Consider the following 25020-nt stretch of genomic DNA (forward strand, 5'->3'; position numbering starts at 1 on the left):
AGCAGTCTCAGTAGAATGGCAGGAATTAAACTAGAAGAGCAGTTATACACCACTTCTTAAAGAGAATTTGAGGACAAAGGAAAAAAAGATGAATCAGTGGCTTGAAAAAGAGAGAAAGTTCTTTTGGAGGCCATTTTTATTTTTAAGAATGGAGACAACTTGAGGTGTTTTAAAGAAAAGAAGGAGACAGGAAGGGAGAGGCGCGTGGGGCACACGAGAAGAGACGGTGGACCGAGTACATTCCAGATGAGGCAGGGAGGGTGGTACCAGCCTCTAAAAGGAGGCTGGAAGGAGGAATGACAACAGAGAGGGTCTGGAGGGACAGACAGGGGCACTGAACATGTCTTTGTTGTTGTTGTTGAGTAAATGATGATTATGTCACCATTCTTATTAGGAAAGAAAGTGAAGATGTGGCTGGAGCACGAAAATGAGACGCGGCGTCCCTGGGGATGATGAAAACGCTGGCAGGTGGTAACGAAGGCCCAGAGGAAGGCCTTTCACTTCGTTTACCCGATACATATATAAGCACTCTTGGTGGCAGGCAGCGTTCTGAGCACTTCACATACATTAACTCAATTACTCCTCGTAACAGCTCCATGAGTTTGAAAGGCTCATCATCCTCATTCTACCTACAGAGAAACAGGCACAAAGGCTTTAGGGGACTTGCCTAAGCTCGAAAGTGGCAGGACCAGGACTGAAATCCGCACGGTCTGGCCCCAGAGTCCCGCTCTTGACTACTCTGCTGCTTCTTCAATACAACACCCACATGTCTGTAATGCAGCCAAGAGGAAATGGGATCAACTTCATCTTGCGCTCTGAGGAGCTTAGGAAAGCGGGGCCAGGAGGAGGCAGCGTAAGTGCTGTGAAGAGCGCACACTACAGGAAGTTGGGGTCACTTATGAAAGGGTGGCTGTGATAACAGTGGACTTCCCACCAGTCCAGCGGTTCCGACTTCAAAATACGCCTCAGCCCCTAAACTCCTCTCCGAATTCCAAGTGTTCAATGCACCTTAGTGGTCTGGCATCTCACAATCCTCCCTCAAGCTGTAAACGCCTGAAGCTAAGCTCTGCTTCTGCCCCGCATCAGCTTCCTCGTGCCTTCCCCGTGTCTGTCACAGCACAGTGTAGAGAAAAAGCTGCACCAGAGGGGACTTCCTCACCATTTCCCCCAGCACCTAGTTCAGTATCTGGAACACAATGGATGCTTAATAAATATTTGTTGAATTTCAGTTTATTCTCCCAATCTTAAAATTGTCTCCGACTTTGGCTTCACCTGCTTTCTACATCCAGTAAGTCTCAACATCCTGTGTTTTGCCTACATGCCTACTCATACCTTACTGTTCTCTTAACCCCTTTTCACTATTGCTGTAGAAGCTATTCTAATAAGCTACTGTGCATCTTAATTTTTGCTTCTCCATTCTCAATCCAATACAATCTTACCGAATTAATCATTTAAAATACTATCCTTCTCACATTGATCTTCTGCTCTAAAATATTCAGTCTCTTTATTCAAAAAGCAGTAATGAGATGCCCAACCTGCCAGAAACTGTGCCCTTTCCAATTGAAAGTAACCCCTATTTCCTCAGAACACCCCCACTAATGGTCTATTCATTCCAGTCACCCCATCTTAAACAGCTAGTCATTATTTTCTCATGCAATAATGCCTCATCTCACCCAAAGGCATACAAGTTCTTGAGGGAGGAGGACGTTTCTTTCACTCTTTCCCCTACTGGACGTGCAGCGCGTGCGGGGCACAGAGCAGCAGCGCCCAGCATTCAGAAAGAGAACAGACACATCGTCCTTGATGGATTCTGGTTTGGTCCGTTAACCTATTTTATTATTTAATCTTTATATTATATTGAAAAAACTTTAATGATTCTTTCCATATTACTCTACTACATACAACAACTTCCAGGGTAATTTTTATGTCAAATAAAAATAAAGACTAATTTTACTTAATTCACATATAATTTCTAAAAGGATGCAAGTCTTTTATCTTTACGTACAAGACCGAATTTACATTCCAATCCCCAAACTGTACTAAAAAAACATCTGTTTTATTCTTATTACAACTCTGATATTTGTACCAATTCATTCAATTTAGAGTTTGCTTCAAGCTGATATAAAAGCTGTAGTACTTCTAATACAGCAAATCGTCTGAGCTTTGCAAACACTTTCTATATCAGAGACACTCCTAACAGCTGCACTTCTCATGTCGACATACTGCTTGTAGGTCAAGGCTCTAAATGCTGCAATATTTTCAGCATCTAAAATCCTGCTTTATGCTCTCCTCCTTGCTCTGCTGGTCTTTAAAATCCGTAAGAACATGATATCCAATTCCTAATTATCTCTAAGACCTAACCAAGCAAAGTTTAACAAAACAAAAAATATCTAAAATAAGAATCAATTATTAAGAAAGAAAATCATATACTTTGCAGCAAAGAAAGTTATAAATAGGAACCCAAATTCCAATCCTGATTATTCTCATTAAATTAGTCTCTGGAACAACTCACTGCCCCTCCCTTGCCACCACCAGCTCCTTCTCATGAATTCATTCACTGAATAAATAGTTATTCCCAATGTCTAAAATTGAATAGATATTATGGTGGATGCAGCTAACATAATGGTGAATAAGTTAGGCACAGTCCCTGGCCTCTCAGAGCTTACAGTCTAGTTAGGGGAAGACAGACAATTAAATGAGAAACTATAAGACTATATGTCAAGTGCCATGACAGGTAAGCTATAAGATACCAAGGGAAAGCATAGGAGAAGCACCTAACATGGGAAAACAGAGTATGGGTAAGCCATGGGGTGGCGGGGGGAATTAGAAGCAACGATGTTGAACCTGAGACCTGAAAGATGGGCAGGCAAAGAGGAGAGACAATAAGGTTGGGAAAGGGGAGACAAGAGAACACACCATAACTGAGGGAATGAAAGACAATCAATGTAGCTGCAGCACAGAATCCAAAGTTGGGAATGGTGAGAAGGAGACTAGAGAACAGGGCAATGCCAACCACTTAACAGTTTTAAGGGAAGTATGCAATGTTCAGCAACTCTTGGCTGAAGTATAGGAAACAGAGGAAACGAGGAGAAGCGGGGAAACCACTCAGCAGACTATTTCTATTACCCAGGTGAGAGATAAAGGCTTGAACTAAAGTAATGAAAAAGAGACCAAATGAAAGCAGACAGACTCAAGAGACATGTAGGAGATGAATCCGCAGGACCTGATGGCTGGAAGCTCATGAGAGGACCATGTCTGTTTTGTTCCCTGCGCACCCTCAGGCCTAGTAAGCACCTAACACACAGTAACTGTGAACAAGCGAATCAAGAAAAATAAGGAGCCACAGATGTTACCCAGGTTTCGCATAACAGCTGGGTAGAGGGAGGTGCCATTTACTGAGAGAGGAAACACAGGAACCCGTGAATATGCTGGGTTTGAGGTACCTGTGAGCCATCCAAGGACAGACAACGAGAACGCAGGTGGATGGCCCTTACAAAGCTGAGGAGAAAAACAGATCTTCCTGGAAATGTTAAATCACGGCAGCCTCAGTGGCTCAGCTAAACTACAGTTGATAACTGGCACTTTTCTGGGGGGAAGAGGCACTTTTTTTTTTTTTTTTTTGGCTGCGTTGGGTCTTCGTTGCTGCACGCGGGCTTTCTCTAGTTGCAGCGAGCGGGGGCTACTCTTCGTTGTGGTGCGCGGGCTTCTTACTGTGGTGGCTTCTCTTGTTGCGGAGCCCGTGCTCTAGGCGCACAGGCTTCAGTAGTTGTGGCTCGCAGGCTCTACAGCACAGGCTCAGTAGTTGTGGCACACGGACTTAGTTGCTCCGTGGCACGTGGGATCTTCCCGGACCAGGGCTCGAACCTGTGTCCTCTGCATTAGCAGGCAGATTCTTAACTACTGCGCCACCAGGGAAGCCCAGAGGCACTTTTAAAGCATACTATGTGTGACATGACTCCAATCACCTTTTAAACTTCCCAGGGTTATTAACTAATGGCTCTAACATCAAAGATATCAAAAAATTAATATTCATTTCTGATCTTAGAACAGTTAGCAAATAATCTTTCATTTCTTGACCAAGGTGATGGTAACTCAGGCCTTTGCTTTATAAAAATCCATTGATTATATATTTTTGTTTTACATATACTTTTCTGTATGTGTATTAAATTTTGCAATAAAAAAGGTTTTTAAAAACCTTAACTAGAAATAAATTGCTTAACCAAAAGAAGCTATTAAAAACAAAGTAAACATCATATTTAATGGAGACATACGACAGACATCCTAAATAAAGAAAGACAACAGATGGAAGATGCCTTCCATCACTATTACTATTCAACACTCTTTGAGGTTCTGGTCAAAAAATGCAGACCAGAAAAGGAAAGGTTTAAACTTTAGAGTTTTTGCAACAAATGGTGCTGAGGCACCTGGACATTTGCATGCAAAAGAATGAAGTTGGAGCTCTACCTCACCCCATATGAAAAACTAACTCAGAATGGATCAAAGACCAAAATGTAGTAACTAAAACTATAAAACTCTTAGAAGAAAATATAGATGTGAATATTTGTGACCTTGGATTAGTCAATCACTTCTTAGATATGATATTAAAAGCACAAACAACAAAAGAAAAAAACAAATGAATCCGCCTGCCAGGGACTTCCCTAGTGGCGCAGTGGTTGAGAGTCCGCCTGCCAATGCAGGGGACGCGGGTTCAATGCCCCGGTCTGGGAAGATCCCACATGCCGCGGAGCAACTAGGCCCATGTGTCACAACTACTGAGCCTGTGCTCTAGAGCCCACGAGCCACAAGTACTGAGCCCACGTGCCACAACTACTGAAGCCCACGCGCCTAGAGCCTGTGCTCCACAACAAGACAAGACACCGCAATGAGAAGCCTGCACACTGCAACTAAGAGTGGCCCCTGCTCCCCACAACTAGAGAAGGCCCACACACAGCAGTGAAGACCCAATGCGGCCAAAAATAAATTAATTAATTTTTAAAAAAGCAGCTTAAACTGGTTAGATAATATGAGGAAAACGCCATTCAGAACATCAATAAAACAACACAATACTCTCTGGGCAAACATGCCATCATTACGTAAGATGTTAACACTAGGGGCAGCTGGGTGACGGGTATACAAGCTCTCTCTGAACTAGCTTTGCAACTTTTTTGTAACTCTAAAATCACTCTAAAATAAAAGGTTTATTTAAAGAAAAAGATAAGAACATGACAAAACAAGCCACAGGGAGAAAAATATTTATAATGCATATCAAAACAAGGACTTATATCCAGAAAATATAAAGAATGTCTACAAATCAATAAAAAGACAAAAAATGTTTTTAAGTGCCAAAGATTTGAACTAGACACTTCTCTCTCTCTCTCCCCAAATGACCAAAAAATACTGAGAAGGTATTCAACATTATTAGTCACTAAATGCAAATTAAAACCACAATGAGATAACAATACACAAATACTAGAATGACTAGTATTCAATGACTAAACAACAACAAAAAAAGACTGACATTATCAAAAATTAACAAGGATGCAGAGCAAACAGAACTCTCATTCATGGCTAGGATAGTGTAAAATGCTACAACCACACTGGAAAACTGCACGCTGTTAATAAAGTTAGAATTTTACAACTCTAGGACCCAGCAATTTCATTCCTATGTATTTGCCCAAGAGAAATGAAAACATACGTCTATGAAAAGACTTACAGAACAACATTCATAACAGCTTTATTCATAATGGACACCAACAAAAGAGGAAATAACCCAAATGTCAATCAACAGGAGGATAAGCAAATTGTGGAACAGTCACACAATGGAATACTACTCAGCCATACAAAGGAATGGATAAACCTCAAACACATGTTCAGTTGAAGAAACCAAACATAAAACAGTACACACAATATAATCCATTTTAAGAACAGTCAAGACTAATGCAGAATGATAGAAATCCTAACTATGATTCCCTGGGGAAAGGAGGTTCGAGAGGAACTTCCAAGGACGATGAAAATGTCGTTTCTTGATCTGGGTGATGGGCACGTGGTTGTATACACTCTCAAAACCCATCAATTACAGACTTAATATCTATGCATTTTTACTACAAGTAAAATATACCTCAATTTTTAAAAATGAGAAAGTGAGGACAGTTCATCTATCATTTTTAGATAGGATGGCCAGGAAATGCTTCACTACAAAGGTGACATTTGAATAAAGACTCTGCGGAAGTCTAAAGAAAAAAAAAAAGCCAGCCATGGGGATATCTGACGTAAGAGGATTCCAGGCAGAAGGAACAAGAGATGCAAGGCCTTTTAGGGAGAGCAGCAACTGGGGTTCCCGAGAAACAGGGAGGCCAGGGTGGCTGCAGTGGCAGCCAGTGTGACAGAACAAGGGGGAGACAAGTTCCGAGGGATAACGGGATGAGCTCACACAGTGCCCGGTGGGTCACAGTAAGGCCTCGTTAAATACCGTGGTCTTCGTCTTAGGACTGACGGAACTTCACCAAGTGCCTCCTAAGAATCAGGCACTGAGTTCAGATAGCTTAACACAAAGCTTAGGTAAGTAGCAAAACCAGGATTACAACCCAGGTATATCCGATTCCAAAGCTCATAATCTTAATCATTTTGCAATAGTAACTCAACATAGTAATAGCCAATATTTACTGAGTGCTTCTTATTAATATGTTTAAGCTAAAAGACTTTATATTGGATCTCCCCAGTCATATATTGTATTACAAATGGGTTACAAGTATGACACAAAGATCTTTTGAATGAAATTTTGTATTGCTATTAAAAAATTTTTTGCAACCAATCAAAATTTTTAAATGGTAAAATCATATTTACTTTGTATGGCTCCTTCCATAAACTTCCTAAATTTAGTAATTATAATTTTGCTACATACTCCACTACCAGAGAGCATGCTACAGTGAGTCCACAAAATAGCCCTTTCTCTTCCTATTAAATCATTTTAATCTATATTCTTATTTTAGTCTACATTGTTCAACATCAGGGAAGATTTATGTTTTGCATGCACGTATAAAATATTTTGGTTTTCCACTGAATTTGCTCTAATTTTCCACAATTTTTCTCACTAGAAGATACGTATGTTTGTCATGATTGTCATCATGACCATCAACATCATCATTATTGATACAGCTGATATTATTAGATGTTCTTAAATAAAACATAACTGCTTTATTAACTTCTTGATTGTTACTTCTTGATCTGTTTACTTATTAATAGATTTTAGTGCTAACACAACACCGTAATCAACTATACCTCAATTTTTAAAAATAGATTTTAATGCTAACAATTAGCCAAAGTCTGGTTTTTAATAGATTTTCTTATGACATATTAAGAAATTTAATGAATTTTATACCAAACTCCCAAAACTCCACTTTACCAAGGGTGCTATACAAATACTGTCATCTTCTGTATATGCCACGACATGAATGAGGCCCGGAAGCAACGTTTTTGGCATTATCTCACATTGAGCAAAGGCAGAATTATGTAAGACTCAAAGCAGAGATAGAATGCAAAAAGAAATCTCCCCCTACAAAATAGTGATGTACCTAAGAGGTCTTTTGAAAGTAAACAGAAGGTCTAGATGGAGAGGGGAACCAGGACTTCAGAAAAGCAGTGTATCCTAGGTAGAAAACCAGAAGCTTCTGAGTCTGACAGATCTAGGTTCCAATACCGGCATGACCTATGGTATCTAGGTTAGGGCAAATTGTCTTCTCTGATTCTACTTCCTCAATATTAAATGGAATAATACCATCTACTTGGTGGAACTGTTGAGGCAAGATAATAAAAACAGCAAAATGCAGTTCAACAGTGTACACTCAGTAAAGAGCACTTATAGTTATGACACACCGTGAGTTCTACCAAGTTAAAATATTTGTAAAAATTAACGTGACCTGGGAAAGAATACAAATAAAAACAGTTAATGTGTTAAGGTGGTATTTGTACTAATGAATTGTTTTTTTCTTTTATATAATTTCATTTTAATGTTATGTTGCTTAGCAGTAAATATACAGATGAATAAGTCAAATGGGAAACCAATACTTCATCCTTCTTCAAAAGTTCAAAAGGAGTTAGAGAACATTCTGCTTTTTCTTGAAGTTATCTTGCAATCAACCACATTTTCAGAGACAGAAAAGAATATCAAGCAGAAATCTGACTTGTTCTATAAATAAAACATTTCATTGTATTTTATTTCTGTTCCACGCTTATGGTACTCTTTCAGCTTCTTTCTGGGCCTCAGATTGCTCATTTGTAAAAATGACAAAGGTGGGTAAGATGTTGTCCTCTAAGGTTCTTTCTGCTATGGTGTCCTGAAACTTGATAATCCTATAACAAAACAATATATATGGCCAGTCCTCCAACTCTGCATTAAAGTGCCCCTCTAACAAGTCTTTTCCCCTACTGGTAGCCCCCAGAGCTGAAGCCATTACTGACTCTTACCCCTGAGCCAGTGAGGCCAAAGGGAGCTGCAGAGCTAGGAAATCCACAGAAGAGACAGCAAAATGATTAATGATTTGGAAACTGATCTTAAATAAAGGGATGGGTATTAGATCAGAATAAAGAAGACTGGATCAGAGAAGGCTGATTATCTAAAAATATACAAAGGCAAATTGTAGATAATGATCAACACTCTCTCTGCACTTTTCCTATGAACAGGGTAATAGGAAATGGAGTCAACGCTTAACAGGAGCAATATGGACTAGACTGTGTGTTTAAACCTGTGAGTTTCCCAATCCCTGAGGGCAGGGACTATGCCATCTTTGTATCCCAGCATCTACTATAGGATCTGGCATCTAAGAAGTACTCAATAAATATCTGGCCAAAAAAAAACCCCAAAAAACTTAATAAAGGATCATTTAAATTTTTAAAGATCCAAACCACAGAAGTGCGTTACGGAGACAGAACGGGAAATTTCTCTTCTTTTGATATTAAAAAGAAAAAGAAGATACAGTAATAGCCTTCGTAACAATAATGTAGATACTGACTTATGCTTCAAAGTTATTTCCCATTCAAAACCCTTGAGCCTTGGTGATCCTGTCGGGGACGCGCGTTAGCAAAGAAAGAGCTTAAGCAAGGCACACAGCGTCTCCTTGCACCTGACAACTGGTGCCAACCATGACCATGAGTCCGTGCCTGCCACAAATACCCACTGAGCACTGAGAGTCCCAGCAGGAAGACTCTCCTGACGCCAGTCCTGTGCCCAGCGCGGCAGTCGGGAGACGCGAATGGATGGGCCTTTTCACCTGGCCCCTGTGCTGCGGGAGCTCTCCAGCAGGGAAGAAGGCTCTCAGCAGATGAAAAGCAGCTTGGTGACCCTTCAGAACCATTTCCATCACCCCCGGTGATTTACAGTGAGATGAGTCATTCTTCTGACCTCATTTTTCATGCTATTTACTGTCAAGAGGGGACAATCTAAACATGCCTCAATACGAGAGGCATGATCACAAAACTGTGAAGCTGCATCCAAAGGACCCAAACATAATGTGTTTGGCACTTTAGAGCCACATCTCATAGCTAGGCCAGCCGACTTTTAAAATGAATGAATGAAAGAATAAAAATAACTAACTAAAAAAAGACACCTGGAAAAATGCTGCAGAGAAGCAGGAAGAAAGTAAACCTGCTTCCCATGAAATGCCCCATATAAATAAAACACAGTTTGTAAAACAATACACCCTGCTGTGAAATTCCCATTCAACTAGAAGGGCAGACCCCTCCTTGCCGACCAACCCAGTCTCCATTTGAATGTTCCAAATGTCACTTCCATTTTCAAAGATGAGCGCATCATCTGCCCACAGCTGACTGATACACCCAGAATGGACACTCCTCTCTTGCCACCTCCCCCCTTACAAGGCAGGGCCCTGGGAAGAAAGTCTCTCTTCTCCCCATACAGCCAATTTACTCTACTTTTTAGTTTTCTTTGGATCCTTTCCTTCGAAGTTTTCTTTTATGATAAAGCTCAAAGGGCTGGTGGTGACATTGGGGGGCAAGAAACCACAGTACTGAACCAGAACTTTGAACAGTATATCAAAATAGGGGGAACTTCAGCTAAGAGTTAATGAAACAGATTTGAAAAGGCGATAAAGTTTACCCCACGGTCATCGTCACTGACAAATCTTTACACACGAAGGCACTGATCTATATTTGCCGAGCCCCACGTCAAGCCGTGCAACAGTCAATACACTACACTGACCTGTATGAGCCACTTTATTCACAAGGTTCACAATTTACACGCTTTGAACCGATATTTGGTATCCCGAGTAGAAGGTCAACACAGGGAGATGTGATGATGATTAGAAGAATGCATTGATTAATGGAATTCAGGTCTAGTCAAGGCTGGCTTGAAACTTCAAAATTCTGTTTAGGCCACCAATGGCCACTAAACCACAAAGAGATAACTTGATATTAGGTACCTCCTGATAGAAGTATATACCACCACCTATGATGTACTCTTGCCAAAAAATTCAAATCTGAATCAGATCAAATCTCTGGATCCTATCACCAGTTTATAGAAAATACAGGAGACAAAGGAACATGTTAACATTATAAGCATGCAGTCAGCAGAATCAAGATTGTGGGAAACTCTACAGTACAAACAATTCAGTTTTTCAACAAATAAAATGCAGAGGAAAAAAATGAGGAGGAAACTATAGATTAAGAGAGTCTTAAGGTACCTATGAACCAATGCAGACCTTATTTGAATAAACCAAAAGTAAAAAAAAAAAAAAAAAAAAAAAAATTCATGAACCACCAGGGAAATTTAAACACTACTGAATACCAGGTGTGTTAATGAAATTGTAATTGTTTTTATTTAAATTCCTATCTCTTACAAATATTTACAAATAAAATTATGTGATAATTAGGATTGGCTGTAAAATAATCCAGTATATTGGGGATGGGGAGCGAAGGATCTAAAAATGAAACAAGACTGGGAATGAGTTGACAACTTTTGAGAATTCATTACACTATTCTATTTTTGTATTTTGAAATATTCCATAATTTAAAAGTTTAAAAACGAAAAGCAAGTAGGTCACTAGACCAAAAATTCATATGTAAAAGCCAGGTTTTTCCAGATATATCATGGATATTCAGAGCGTGGCACTGTAAAATATTTTCCGAAAATTGCATTAGAACATGATTCCAACAGATTGCCACAGTATTATGATGTTTAAGTATACTAAGAACTAAATCTTTTCTAAATTCTTACATAAACCCATTCCATAAGTACAATGTAGTACAACATTGCATCAGAAACTACATACAGATCAATTTTCAATATTGAAAACTAAGGCTTCAGTTTTCCAATTAACTTGACTTACGAAACAAATACACACTCTGCGTGCCTGATAAAACTTCAAGCCCCCCAAATTTACTCAAACTGGTTACAATCTAAAATCTAAGAAACATTTTTAAATTATACTTCAAAAGCAGAAAAAGAAATAAATTCAAAGCCAAAAAGAGTCAACAATTTGAGCGAGCTTTGTTTAGTAACCCAAATGTGTTTTCAATTCTTTGCCTTATATAAAACTCTGGGTCGAGATCGTTTATCTGGATTTATTGAACCACTAAAGATTAATTAAAGATCTCAAACTTCCCTCTTCCACCATCTTTAGGAAAACAGGATCATTTTCATCCTCAAGTATAGATGAAAACAGTTGCAAATGCTGATGAATGTAATACTCCCCTCCAACCTCCAAAAGCCAGAATGCTAAAATAGAAAATCACTACATGGGACTTCCCAGGTGGTGCAGTGGTTGGGAATCCACCTGCCAATGCAGGGGACACAAGGTTCGAGCCCTGGTCCAGGAAGATCCCACATGCAGCCGAGCAACTAAGCCCCGTGTGCCACAACTACTGAGCCCATATGCCACAACTACTGAAGCCCGCGCCTAGAGCCCATGCTCTGCAACAAGAGAAGCCACAGCAATGAGAAGACTGCACACCGCAAGGAAGAGTACCCCTCGCTCACCCCAACTAGAGAAAGCCCGTGTGCAGCAACAAAGACCCAATGCAGCCAAAAATGAAAGAAAGAAAGAGAGAGAAAGAAAGAGAAAGGAAGGAAGAAAGGAAATCACTACATTGCCAATTTCCTATTATAAATGATAATAGTAACCAGGTATTCTGGAGAGCATTCCCCAAATTCTATTTAGATTCTAAGATGTATCAATTGCTATGTAACAAGAAGCACAGAGTCCGGCACATCTATTCATTCAGTAAATGAATGTGAAAGAATAAACAGCAGGTGAAACAGTTTGCTGGCACTAACCTCCCTGTCACGGCTCCACTAAGGCTGCCTTCCAGTGACAGTGCTAATGAGTGGGAAATGGGCCAAAGCAGAACTGGGAAATAAAATAACCTAAACTAGCTAGTCAGCCCTTCAGTAACAGGAATGCAACCTTCCTGCCTCTAGTGCCAGGTTTAATATCCTAAAATATTCATAACTCATAAATTATGAAACGTCTTGAACTAACCGGAAACCAGCCTTTTAGGAGTCTTCTCATATATTTTGGGCCCTAATTTACAGTTGTAATCACACTGATGGTAGATCTTTTTTTTTCCCCTTCCAAAAGTCAACAGAAAGACTAACAAGTTATCCCTAATAGTAAAAATGTCATATAATCTCCATGAATAGTCCTCAAAACACCTTCCCACTGAAACTGCTCTTTCAAAAATTATAAATGACCAAATCTAAGTTTTTTTCAGGCCTCTTCCTCCATTTCCTTTTACATTATTGACCATCCATTCCTGAAACTCCTCAGTATCACTGTGCTTTCTCGGTTCTCCTCTGCATTAGTTTCCTCTTGCTGCTGCAACAAATGATCATAAACGCAGTGCCTTAAAAGTACATGTATTCACCGTCTCACAGATCTGGAGGTCAGAAGTCTAAAGTCAGTCTCACCGGCGGGGCCAGCTCCTTCTGGAGGCTCTGAGGGAGGACTCTGTCCCCGCGCCCTTTTCAGCTGCGCGAGGCTGCCCGCCCGCCTTGTCTCTTGGCCCTTTCCTCAACGGCTCCAGCCTCATTTCTGCCATCACATCTCCTACTACTGACCGTTCTGCCTCCTTTCACAAAGACCCTTCAGATGACATTGGGCTCATCTGGATAATCCAGGCAAATCTTCCCAGCGCGTGATCCTAAATTTAGTCACATTTGCAAAGGCCCTGTTACCAGGTAAGGTAAGAGCCACAGGTCCTGAGGATTAGGTCCTGACGGGCATCACTCCACCTACCACCTACCCTACAGCTCTAACCGGAACTTCTGCCTCCTCTGCTGCCACCGAATTGTGCTTTTTGCTCTCCTCTTTCATATTTTTACCCCATCCTCTTCACACTCATCGCTTCAACTCTCACCTTTATGCTAATATCCAAGTCTCTCATTTTAAATGTGAGAGAACCGGAGCCCAGATGGGAGGTGATGACGGGCCTTGAATCACAGAGATGTCGACAGGATATTTCTATGTGGATGTCTTCAGAGCAGCTCAGTCCAATGCTGGACTGAATCCTATTCCTGTCTGAATAACACAAGTCTCTCAGACTCAGGCTAGAACTGTATTACACTTTTCTCTTCTCTTCTCTATTCTCTCAGCTGGTTCTTTCATCTCTGTCCCTCCATCCATTCTGAAATCCAATTACAGCTTCCTATTCCTAAAACACTGCTATGGTTGGGTTACCTCTCCTGCTCAAACCCACCGTTCTCTACTAAGGATTGCATCCCCCCCATCCCCACCCCTCCTGACACGTCCATCGGGACTCCCCTGAGCCCTCTGCCTACACACCACACCCATTCCTGCCTCTCACCCTGAACTGCCTTCCTCTGTCCCTCCACTTAGGAGTGAATCATAGAACGTACCCCTCTAAAAGGAATTGTTTTTTTATTTATCTATCTCCAAACCAGACTGAGTTCCTTGACGGCAGAAACTGTGCCTATCAGCAAACATATACAGTAGTTCCCCCCTGCTTAGCCCTGGTTTCACTTTCCTCAGTCACCTGTCGTCGGAAAATACCAAATGGAAAATTCCAGAAATAAGCAATCCCTAAGTTTTAAATTGACTGCCGTTCAGAATAGCTGATGAACTCTCCCGTCCACCCGCTCCGCCCCACCCTGTCCAGAACACCCAGTCTGCATACACTGCCCACCCGTCAGTAAGGAAATAACAGTACCATGGACCCTTGAACAGCAGGGGTTTGAACTGTGCAGGTCCACTTATAGGCAGATGTTTTCAATAAACATGTCCTACAGCACTGGACGATACCCAGGTGGTTGGATCCACAGATGTGGAGCCCTGGCAATGCAGGACCGGCTGTAAAGACACACACAGGCTTTCACTTGCAGGGTCAGCACTCCAACCCACCCGGGGTACGCACATACAGGGTTCCACACTGCACGCGGTTCCAGGTGTCCACTGGGGACCTGAGCTTAAATAAATTCCAGCTCTGCAATTCATTACCTGTGTGACCCTGGACAGTGTCTCAGTTTCCCCATCTCTGTAAAATCCAGACAATGATACAGTACATATCTCGTGAGTTCTTCTGAGTATTACTCACGAGTTAACATATCAGAAGAACACAGAACAGTCCCTGGCTCAGAGTAAATAGCATCACAAATAGTGGGAGCTATGATCAGTACTTTTACCACCTACTGCTGCTGCCACTACGACTACTACTAGTATTATAACTGTCATTGGAAATGACTCACCACTACATGACTATTAATATGGCTTAAAAAAAAACACACAAAGTACTGGTAAGGACAGGAAGCAACCAGAACTCAGACGCTGCTGTTTGGAAGCAAAATGGTGGGGCCACTTTGGAAAATAGCTTGGCAGCTTCCTTTAAAGTTAAACGTTCATTACCACGTGATGCAGTTGCCCCACTCCTAGGAATATAACCAAGAGAAATGAAAAATTATGTTCACACAAAAATGTGTATGCAAATGTTTATGGTGGCTTTATTCATTATTACCAGAAACTGTAAATAACCTCAATGTCCTTCAACTGGTGAGCGGATAAACAAACTGTGGTACATCCATACGTTTCGGAACATCTCTCAGCAATAAAGACCAATGCGCTACAGACACACACAACAACATAGTGAACCTCAACACATGACAGCAAACGAAAGCAGCCAGATTCAAAAGGCTCCATACTGTACGATCCGTCTACATGGCATCGTGGCTACAGGAACAGGAAACTGAGGAAGGGCTGCCAAGGGCTGGGGGCTGGAGGAGGAGCCGGCCGCGAGCACAGAGCAACCCTGGGCGTAACGAACGTGCTCCGTATCATGACTGTGGTGGGTACACAGCTGTGTGCACTTGTCAGAACTCTACATTTGTAAAAGGTGAATTTTACTGTATATAAAGTATACTTTAATTTAAAAATATGTACAAATAAAAATAAGCAGGGACTCAATTTTAATTTACCAATAAGACCTGTCCAGCCCTCTACCTTTAGCAGAACTGTGCGCCATCTACACACAAACTACAGCTTGGCTATTGGAAAATACTCACTGAGAAGATTCCAAAACCCAAACGATATTATATAGCTACTCTACAGGACTTTAAGAATGGGGAACAAAAATTTGGCTAGGGAACAAATACAAGTCACTTGCATCTGTACTCCCCCAACCCCCCCCAAAAAAAAACCACCATAAAAATAAACCTAATTTCCAAATCTGGCTTTGAGTTCCATTATGGCACGGCAACTTGAGACAAATACTCACAAGGCAAGTGGCCAGGTGGCCAACATGTTCTGAAGGCCTCCTATTAACCAATGTGAAGAGGTAAACTACCAAAATGACTCAGGATGACTGTTCTAGATCCACAATAAGAAAGACGCCAACAGGTTTTCTTAATCCCAGATTACCTTGTGCCCCTAACACTAAGCAAAATTCACCAATATACAGGATAAGTCCCTTCACACATGGAACTATAAGACAAGTAAATAATGAACTTGGAATAAAAGAGAAAAGATTAAGAATACAAGTTTTATTCTAGTTATAAAATAAACAAGTCATCGGAAACAGACTCACAGACTTAGAGAATGAACTTATGGTCACCAGGGAGGAAGAGTGGGGGAAGGGATAGTTAGGGAGCTTGGGACTGACATGTACTCACTGCTATACCTAAAGTGGATAACCCACAGGGACTTACTGAATAGCACAGGGAACTCTGCTCAATATTATGTGACAAGTTAAATGGGAAAAGAATTTGAAAAATGAGTGGATACATGTATATGTATAACTGAATCACTCTGCTGTACACCTGAAACTATCACAACATTGTTAATCAACTATTCTCCAAAACAAAATAAAAAGTTAAATAAATAAATAAATCACAGGGATGTAATGTACAGCAAGGTGATTACACTCAATAACATTGTAGTGCATATTTAAAGGCGCCAAGAAAGTGTATCTTAAAATTTCTCATCACAAGGGAAAAAAACTAACCTTGCATGGTGACTAGATTTATTACCATGATCATTCCACAGTGCACACAAATATTGAAGCAAATGCTGTGCACCTGAAACTAATATAATGTTAAATGTCAATTACACCCCAATTAAAAAAAGCATACAAGTTTTATAAGTCGGCACACATACATACTATTTGGAATTGAACTGAACATGTAATCATCTTAGTGTTCTTCTGTCTCCCTCTGAATATAAACTGCTCTGCCTTTCTTCCTTCCCTCATCTATCCCTACCTCCACCTCTCTTCCAGGGAAATAGATAATTTTCATTTCCCTGAGGATACAGGGTCAGATTGAGGCACCTCTAGAATGACAGAGGCTGCTAGGAGTTGAATTCCAGTCTGGGGTGACCCTGAGGGTCCAAACGTTGACTCTAAGACTGTTACAAAACCAACCTGAATTCTGAGTCAAGCACAGTATCATTCTAGTCTCCTAGGTATCCCTCCAAATGAAGACTGATCAGCCTGACCTAGTGTTAAGATACACGTGTACTGACATCGGTGCCCTCCCCACACCCGCATAAACATATGTGCCAATATAATACACTCTGAAGGAAGAGCGGGCATCATTTTAACAAGTCCCAGAAAACCTCCTTTCCAAAGGCAAGCACTTGCCTCTCAGTACCCTGATAATTTGGTAGATACAGTTCTAAGAGCCTGGACCTGGACCTACAGTACCCAAGATCATAATGCTAAGGATACAACAAGATAGGTGCTAATAATCGACCTTACAAAATAAATAAACAAATAAAAGGAAAATTTTAAAAGTACCAGCCCACACAGAATTATTAGCCCACATTTCATGCCCTGTAATATATACACATAAATAAAACGGGAATTCCTCTGTGAGCAAACATGTGCTTCCAAGGGTTATATAATCAGATTAACGCCCTTTTCATTGACGGCTCTACATACACACCAAATCTTAATTTATTTGCCCAAGTTTGCTTAGACTGCATCAGTTTCCGAGGCTTTCACCAGAGTAGGCCTAATCTTTGAGACATTTCTTATCCCAGTCTATTTCAAGCATTATTAATAGGCCCCCTGGAGCTTATCTTTGACTCAAGCACCTCCTGGCAGAAGCAAAGGCTGCCAAGAAAGAAGGTCTCTAAGTCAAAAGGAGCATCAAGGCGCCACAACCTGAAGTGCAAAACATCTATTGTAACCCTGTGGGCGAAGAAAACTCATCCCCCCAACATCTTCTGGGAGTTTCTTCCAATGTGCTCAGGTAATAGTCCACAGCTGGTCAGGAGGCTGCGGCCAAAACAAGAGAGATTGGAAGCAGTCATCCTGAGAGCTCACATCACACTTGTACAGCAGGGGGGTATTTTAACTAAGTAATTCGTGGAAGTGTACCACTCTCCGCTTCACGGGACAAGCAGTCATTCACTCGATGGCTGTTCAGCCTCTGGCGGCTCCAGCCTCACATTTTGAAAATAATCTTGTATGTATCTTCAGAGTTCTTCAGACATGGGAGAAACATACTGTAACTCTGCAGAAACTGACTTGTAAAAGGATTCCTGAGCCATATAAGCCCCTGTCTTGATTCAAGCAAAGGGACGGTCTCTCAACATAAGGTTTGCTTGATCTCACATCTTCAAGCAGCTTAATCTTTAGCTGAATTTCCTAGTATTGAGTATACCTGGTCAACTCAACTCACCACCAGCCCTGTAAAGAGGGAGGAATGCCATAGTGCACTGGCAGGTGTTTCAAAGAAAATTCCACAGCTGTCATCTCTTCCTCTCCTAATTCAGGAGATTGCGGAATGTGAAAGAATATTAACTGAGAGAAGTTGCACTTCACAATCTGGGGTGGTAATTAAGAGAGAAAGAAAGACACTAAGGGGACCAGTCTCAGGAAAAGGCGTCAGAAAAGTGCTTTCCTGGTGTGGGAAGGAGACCTACCAGGAGTAACCTCAAAGTAGGTGCTTTTCTCAGAGCATTGTTAAAATGTGTGTGGTAAGGGCCAGGCTCAGCTGGCAGAGTCACCTTAAAAGAAACAGGGCTACTGAGTTATACTCAGAAAACTGTGCTTCAATAAAGAACACGTGGAGACTAGAAACAGGTTTCTACTCCTCTAGCCTCTAGGACCCCTTCAAGTGTTTTCTTTCAGAATCTAGACCTCAATCTCCTTATCATCCCAAATACATCTGAAAACTAAAAATTCATCCTCTCAAAGAGCTCAGAAATTTAAAATAATGCACGTGGCTCTCTTGAAACAGAGAAGGACCCTATGGTCTATGCCCCCCATGTCCTCAGCCTGCCTTTTGTCTGTGGAATAACTTTAGTCAAAGAATAAGTTTAATCAGAGAAGTGAGAAAATGCAGAAACAAAGGAAAACAGTCAAAGGAGACCTAATAATAATAGTGTAGTCCTTAAGCATGGTCAAGGACCTTCAGTCCCTCCTCAAGGGCTACAGATAATATTCTGAGCCATATCCTGTGAGCTGTTTACTTTGTAGATACTGAAACCCCCGCCAGCTGGAAGAAGTTAACTACATGATGACCAGGCTGTAGCCATGACCTAAGCTGCCACAATTCTGAGAACCGGCCTCAAGAAATGGGAACAAACCGACCCTGGAACTGAAGCCTAACTGTACTTAAAACAATCAAGATGACGCTGATCAGACCACCGACGACCAATTTCAAGATGACTGTCAGAGCTGACTGCTGTTTCTGCATGTAGCCCCCCCTCCCTCTGCCTATACATCCCTGAAACTCCCCCGTAAAAGCTCTTGGCCACTGATTGTCGGTGGGGGGAGTCGGCCTTTAGGCAGGCGTCCACCCTCTGCCCCACCCCCCCTCCACTTGCTGGCATCCAAAGTAAAGCAAACTTTCCTTTCCACCAAACTTGCCTCTTTATTGGCTTGCGAGCAGCCGGACCCCACTTTCGGTTACACTCTTTTGTGTCCATCTTATTTATATTCAGCTCCTTATTAGGTGAGATATACAGCTCTGGAGCTTAAATCTGAAAAATCCATGCCTAAGTGCAACTTCTCGCCCCTGTAATCTCGCACAAGCAACCATTTTCTAAGCTTCAGATTCCTCAACTGTAAAACGGTTATTATAACAACACTACCTGCCACACCTACTTCAAAGGATCACTGCTGAGATTACATGCAGTAAGACATATAAAATAATTTTTTAAAAGCAAAGGACTACACAAATGTTGGTTGCTACCTTAGGTGGGGCACTGTTAAGAGCATGAAGAAATGCATATAACAGGGTGAAAAGAAGGTTCTTTTATCTGGAAAAAAAAAAGGACTGCAAACATGGTGAGGACGAATTTTAAGGTACTGGCTAATATGTTCAGGGAAGTGGTATGACGCGAACTTTATTATTTATAAGCGGATTCTCATGCCAACACATCCACTTTGCACAGACAGCAGAAGGAAAACAAGAGATTAAGAGTGGGTGTCCAGCTCTCGGCTCACCGAAATAACTGATGGAGTTCCACGTGGAGAGGGAGGGTGGAGTTAGTCATGACAGCCACACAGAACATGGTTGCATAAGAGGGGGAAAGTGAAGGTGTTCGTACCAAGCACAGAACTAACTGTCAAGTTACCCACAGTCCACAGATTACAGCCCGATCCGGGGCGTGTCATTTCCACAGGGGGCTTTAGGGGAAAAGAAAGAAAGAAAGACTATTCCACGAGCATCAAGCAAACCAGGTGATTCCGCAGGTTGGTTCTCCGCCGGCGCGGGTAACGCTGGCGGGGAGAGCGTGAGGTCGGGGGCTCGCGAGTTGGGCCCGCGGGACACGGAAGCTGCCTTCGAACCATCGCAAACCAGAGGACGCGGCGCGGACCCAGACCCGCCAGCCCCGGCCCGACCCCGGACTCGCTCCCGGGAGAACGGAAAGCCGGCTTCCGAGAGGGAACCGGGCAGGCGGCGCGGGCGCGCACCGGGGGACACCGCGCCGACTGGGGGCGGCGGGATGCGGACACTGCCGGGCGGCGTGGACCCCTGCCACGGGGGGGGCGGAAGGCGGCTCGGCCACCGGCCCCGTGCGCTCACCTGGTGCAGGGCGGTCAGGCCGTCCACGTTGGCCGTGTCCACGTCGGCGCCCCGGGCCAGGAGCCGCCTCACCTCGTCGGTGTCCCCGCTAGAGCAGGCGGCCAGGAACACGGCGCCGTCCTCGAAGCGGACCCGCGGGCCCCCGCGCTGAGCCTGCGGCGGCAGCTCCGCGCCCGGCCGGTCGGCGGGCTCCTGCTCCGTCAGCGAGCCCCGCCAGCGCCGCAGCTGCTCGGCCCGCCGTGCCCGCGCCGACTCGGCCCGCTTCCCGCCCAGGTGCTCCATCTCCGCCATCGCCGCCGCTGCTGCGGGCCGCCGCCGCAGCCGCCGCCAAGCGTCTCAGCCGGGAGCGGAGGGCGGAGACCCGCGCGCGTCCATCTTTACTGCTCCGCTGCCCGCGCCGCCCGCACTCCCTCGCGGCCTCAGCACGCAGGCGCGGCGAAGCCCCGGTTGCATCACGGGACTTTGTAGTAGGAGATCCGCGCGCCCCCCCTTCCCCCGGGCGCACCCGCGCCCAAAGGGAACTACAAGTCCCTGGATGCATCGGGAAAGAGGCGCGGCCCGGGGGGGGGCTCCCTGCTTGGCCGCGGACGCGCGGGGTCACCTCTGCCCCGAAGCGGGAGCTGTCCCCCGCCCGAGGCACCTCCGCGGGCTTGTTGGGAGTCGTAGTTTATTCTTGTTCTGACTTACAGCTAATCTCGGCTCCCTAACTATCACGTCAGTCTTTTGAAGTGGAAAAGGGGTCGGTAATTATCCCTACTTTCTATTGGGGAAAACTGGACGGAAAGTACCCGAAACTCTCAAAACCGTGTCCTGGTTGTAAATGCAGAGCTTTATTAACGTTGTAATTTAGAACGCATTAACAGGTGGCCCTGAAGAGATCCTGGGATTGATGCTCGCAGGTGTAGTGGGAAGCGCATTCAAGTTCAGATCTCCTCCCAACAAGTTACTTGACTTCTCCGACCCTGATTGGTAAGATGGGAATAATAATACCTTAGGGAATTCCCTGGAGGTCCAGAGGTTAGGACTCGGCGCTTTCACGGCTGGGTGCGCCGGTTCAATCCCTGCTCGGGAACTAAGATCCCACAAGACCCGGCGCGGCCAAAAAATTAAAAAAGAAAAAAAAAAAACTCACAGGGTGGTCGTGTGGAGCGGATAAGATAATACATGCAAGGATATCTAGTACTATCTCTGTGCGTATACCGGTTCACAATAAATATTAATTTCCCTTCTGTCTCTCTCCTGCTCTTCTACCCTTTACACGGATCTTAAGTTTACTTGGGAGGCATCTGTGGGACATATATCCCGTCTTCCATGATTTTTTTCCCAAAGCTACAAAAAAATACTATGGTGCAAACACAATATTGTAAGTCAACTATAGTTCAATTAAAAAAAAATACCATGCACGTCCTAAATTCCTAAGGCAGCACGCAGGCCATTTTCATATTCACAGTGAACTTGGTTATTAAAACCTGTCAGGTTGACTCAGTAACTTTAACTCCCCAGGGCTTCAGCCCTGGACAAAACATAACTGTTTTCCATTATGATAGAGAACATATACAATTATTAGGTTCTTTGAACTTTCCTGTATGGTTCAAGTTTTTCATTTAAAAAAATGTTGCAAAAATGATCAGGTCGTTGTAAAGGGAAACTTTACTATGTTCTATCATGTGCCTCAATTTCCCCTGAGACAAGCCAAGAATCAAATGAAAAAGGGACATATAAATGTAAGTTATTATGTCTAATAATACTACGTCTATCCATATATGCCTTAATTAGGTATCCTTGAATTCTTTATAAATACTAATTAAGTCATACATCTTTGAGAACTGTGAAGAACAATGTGCATAAAAAGATGTAATACTGTATACTTTATATAGCCATATTTTCCTTGCATTAATTGAGTCACCATAGAACTTCTCATGCCTCATCATCTATTGGAATTAAAAATTCTGTATGAGGTTTACTTTGTAACTTGTCAGCATGGAACCTCTTCGTATTCCAACTCAGCCTCTTGCTGATAATTAAAATTGTTCACAAGCTCTCAAATAGAACTGTCCCTATAGAATAAAAGAAATATTGATATTAAACCAGATAGGAAATAATACTTAGCTAGGAACCTAACCCTCTTCAAGAAACCATTATTAGCTGAACTCTGCTAGTCTGGCAAGGAAACAAGAAAGTAAGAGAAGGGCAAGTTTTCAAATTTCAGCAAATTGCTGAAATCTCAGGAAACAGATCTCTGACAGCAATCCACGTGCACCATTTTAACATTATGATCCTGGTACACAATATCGGCTCAAAAAAAGTATGTATAATTGGACCATATATTTTACATACTGGTTTTCTAATAAGGATTTTTAAACTAGGGTAAAATTTTCATAGATCGATAATGTTATACTTCTTCTGGCTGTATTCTTTTCGCATTCAGAATCAGGAAAGAAGAAACATCTGGTTCCAGTTGTAAAAATAAGCTAAAATTGGCCAAGTCCAAGTCAAATCCATACTTTCCCAAGAGGTATGAACTTAAATCTCAATAGGAAGAATTCAGTCTCAATACTAGGAAGTTCCAGGTAGTACTTCCTTACTGTATCTATTTTACTTGCTTTTTTCCTGAGGTAGTAAGAAAATGATACCCTCTTTGGAGATTTTAAAGAAAAATATAAGTAGTTAAGTTCCTTACATAATTTAAGTGCAAACCTACCTGGAAGGAGATGAATCTTCCAGCTATGTGATTACGGAATTCAGTGATAATTATTATAATCTAATTAATTTAACTAGCTCAGCCAAAAAAAAGTTATGCCACCAAAAATAAAACAACAAATCAATCTGTGTATAATGATTTGAAAAGCTTTTCAAAATTAAAATCATCTAAGTTTTTTTTCTGAAACGTCTTCCCCCAAGCAGGGCTCTCTGAGAGTAAACTTAAACAATAAATTTATACAATTGTTTACTACCATTAAACAAACATGAGAGTTTAGATTTCCTAAATATTCTAAAGAAAAAAATATTTTATATGCAAGTGAATAAAATCCTGACAAATAATCCTGTGTATAAGTAAAACATAATTTTTATACTTTTTTCTTCCAGTTTTACTGAGATATAATTGACATACAGCACTGTATAAGTTTAAGGTGTGCGGCATGATGATCTGACTTACATACATCATGAGATGATGACCACGGTAAGCTTGGTGAATAGCCATCATCTCATATAGATAACAAAATAAAAGAAAAAGAAAAAGCTATATTTTGTGATGTGAACTCCTAGGATTTACTCTCTTAACTGTCATATATAACATACAGCAGTGTTAACTATATTTATCACATTGGACATTATATCTCTAGTACTTATTTATCTTATAACTGGAATCTGTATCTTTTGACCACCTCCATCCAATTCCCCTGCCTGCGGTAAACCACAAATCTGTTCTCTTTTTCTTAAGATTTGTTTGTTTGTTGAAGTATAATTAACCTATAAACTATGTCAGTTCCTGGTGCACAAAATAGTGATTTGGTATTTTTACACATTACAAAACCATCACCACAATTTTTGAACTTTTAAATGTACTAAGTGCACCAGCTATGATGCACATACTCTGTTGTATAAAGTGAGGAAACTTTATTAAATAATAATTTCCCATACACTTAAAACATGAACTACAAATTAGAATACTCCATTCTTTAAAGCAATGACACCGGTTCAGCTTAATGAAAACCTTTCAGCGTGGCCTCTGTTCCCACCAGTTAACATACGTCCCTCTGGTGGACAAACAGAGACTGTACATTTAGCCCATGGAGTTCTTTCTGTTTTTCTTTTTTCTTTTATCCAATTCTTTCGGTTTGGCTTCCAAAACTACAGGTCTTTGCTTGTTTTATCATACTATCTCTCCTTTCCACCAGACTCAACATAGTGCCTGTTTTTTCTAAGAGACATTTTTAAGACTCGATTCTCAGAAAACCACCCAAGAAAGTAATCAATTTCAGCTCCGAAGACAGAACTGTAATTGTGACACAGTTACAGTTGGGGTGGAAAATAAGAGGACATTGAAGAAATTAAAATAGAAAATATCAGTACTAAAATAAGCAGCCAACTCCAGAATTAAGACAGAAAACACTTCCCCACAATGAGTAAATGCTAACAGTAGGTGCGAACCCGACAGCTAACTGGACAGTAACAGAATTCCTTTCTGGTTCGCAGCTCCCCTCGTGGCTCACTCCCAAAGCCGACGTGAGGCCCCGGGAGCGCCGCGGACCGTCCTGGAGAGCGCGGGTCTGCGGGGCAGAGAGGATGCCCCACGCAGCAGTCACCGGGAGCCACAGCTACCGAACGCAGATCCGGGCTGAACGCACAAATCCCGCAGCGGTCGGACTGTACCGGTCCGCAGGTTTAGGAGGATCGGCCACCCCTCCCGCGGCCGGAGCAGGAGGCGAGGGTGGGTGCTGCCTCCGGCCGGCAGTGCAATCCGAACACGACGGACGCTCCCCGCGCGGGAAGCCAGGGCCGCCGGGCCGCGCGCCCCAAGT

At 42.3% G+C, this 25020-nt stretch overlaps 1 protein-coding gene and 1 long non-coding RNA gene across 23 annotated transcripts in view; one reads left to right on the forward strand and one right to left on the reverse strand.

Annotated features, from left to right (window-relative positions):
- Positions 1–20911, reverse strand: part of PPP1R12B (protein phosphatase 1 regulatory subunit 12B) — a 209199-nt gene extending 188288 nt beyond the window's left edge. For 11 of the 22 annotated variants that reach the window (XM_060125971.1, XM_060126005.1, XM_060125964.1 and 8 more), the window contains exon 1: positions 20498–20908. In XM_060125971.1, the coding sequence (XP_059981954.1) occupies positions 20498–20788 (291 nt within the window). In that variant the 5' untranslated portion in view covers positions 20789–20908. Of the gene's footprint in view, positions 1–20018; positions 20098–20497 lie in introns of all 22 variants that reach the window. The other 11 variants (XM_060125997.1, XM_060126016.1, XM_060126040.1 and 8 more) reach the window with 5 other exon arrangements.
- LOC132507091 (uncharacterized) lies at positions 19933–21726 on the forward strand. Its single transcript, XR_009536051.1, has 2 exons — positions 19933–20151; positions 20771–21726. It is a non-coding gene; the product is annotated as an uncharacterized LOC132507091 (long non-coding RNA).
- The last annotated feature ends 3294 nt before the right edge of the window (positions 21727–25020 follow it).

This window comes from Lagenorhynchus albirostris, chromosome 2 (assembly GCF_949774975.1).
Source record: "Lagenorhynchus albirostris chromosome 2, mLagAlb1.1, whole genome shotgun sequence".
In the NCBI taxonomy this organism is placed as follows: domain Eukaryota; kingdom Metazoa; phylum Chordata; class Mammalia; order Artiodactyla; family Delphinidae; genus Lagenorhynchus; species Lagenorhynchus albirostris.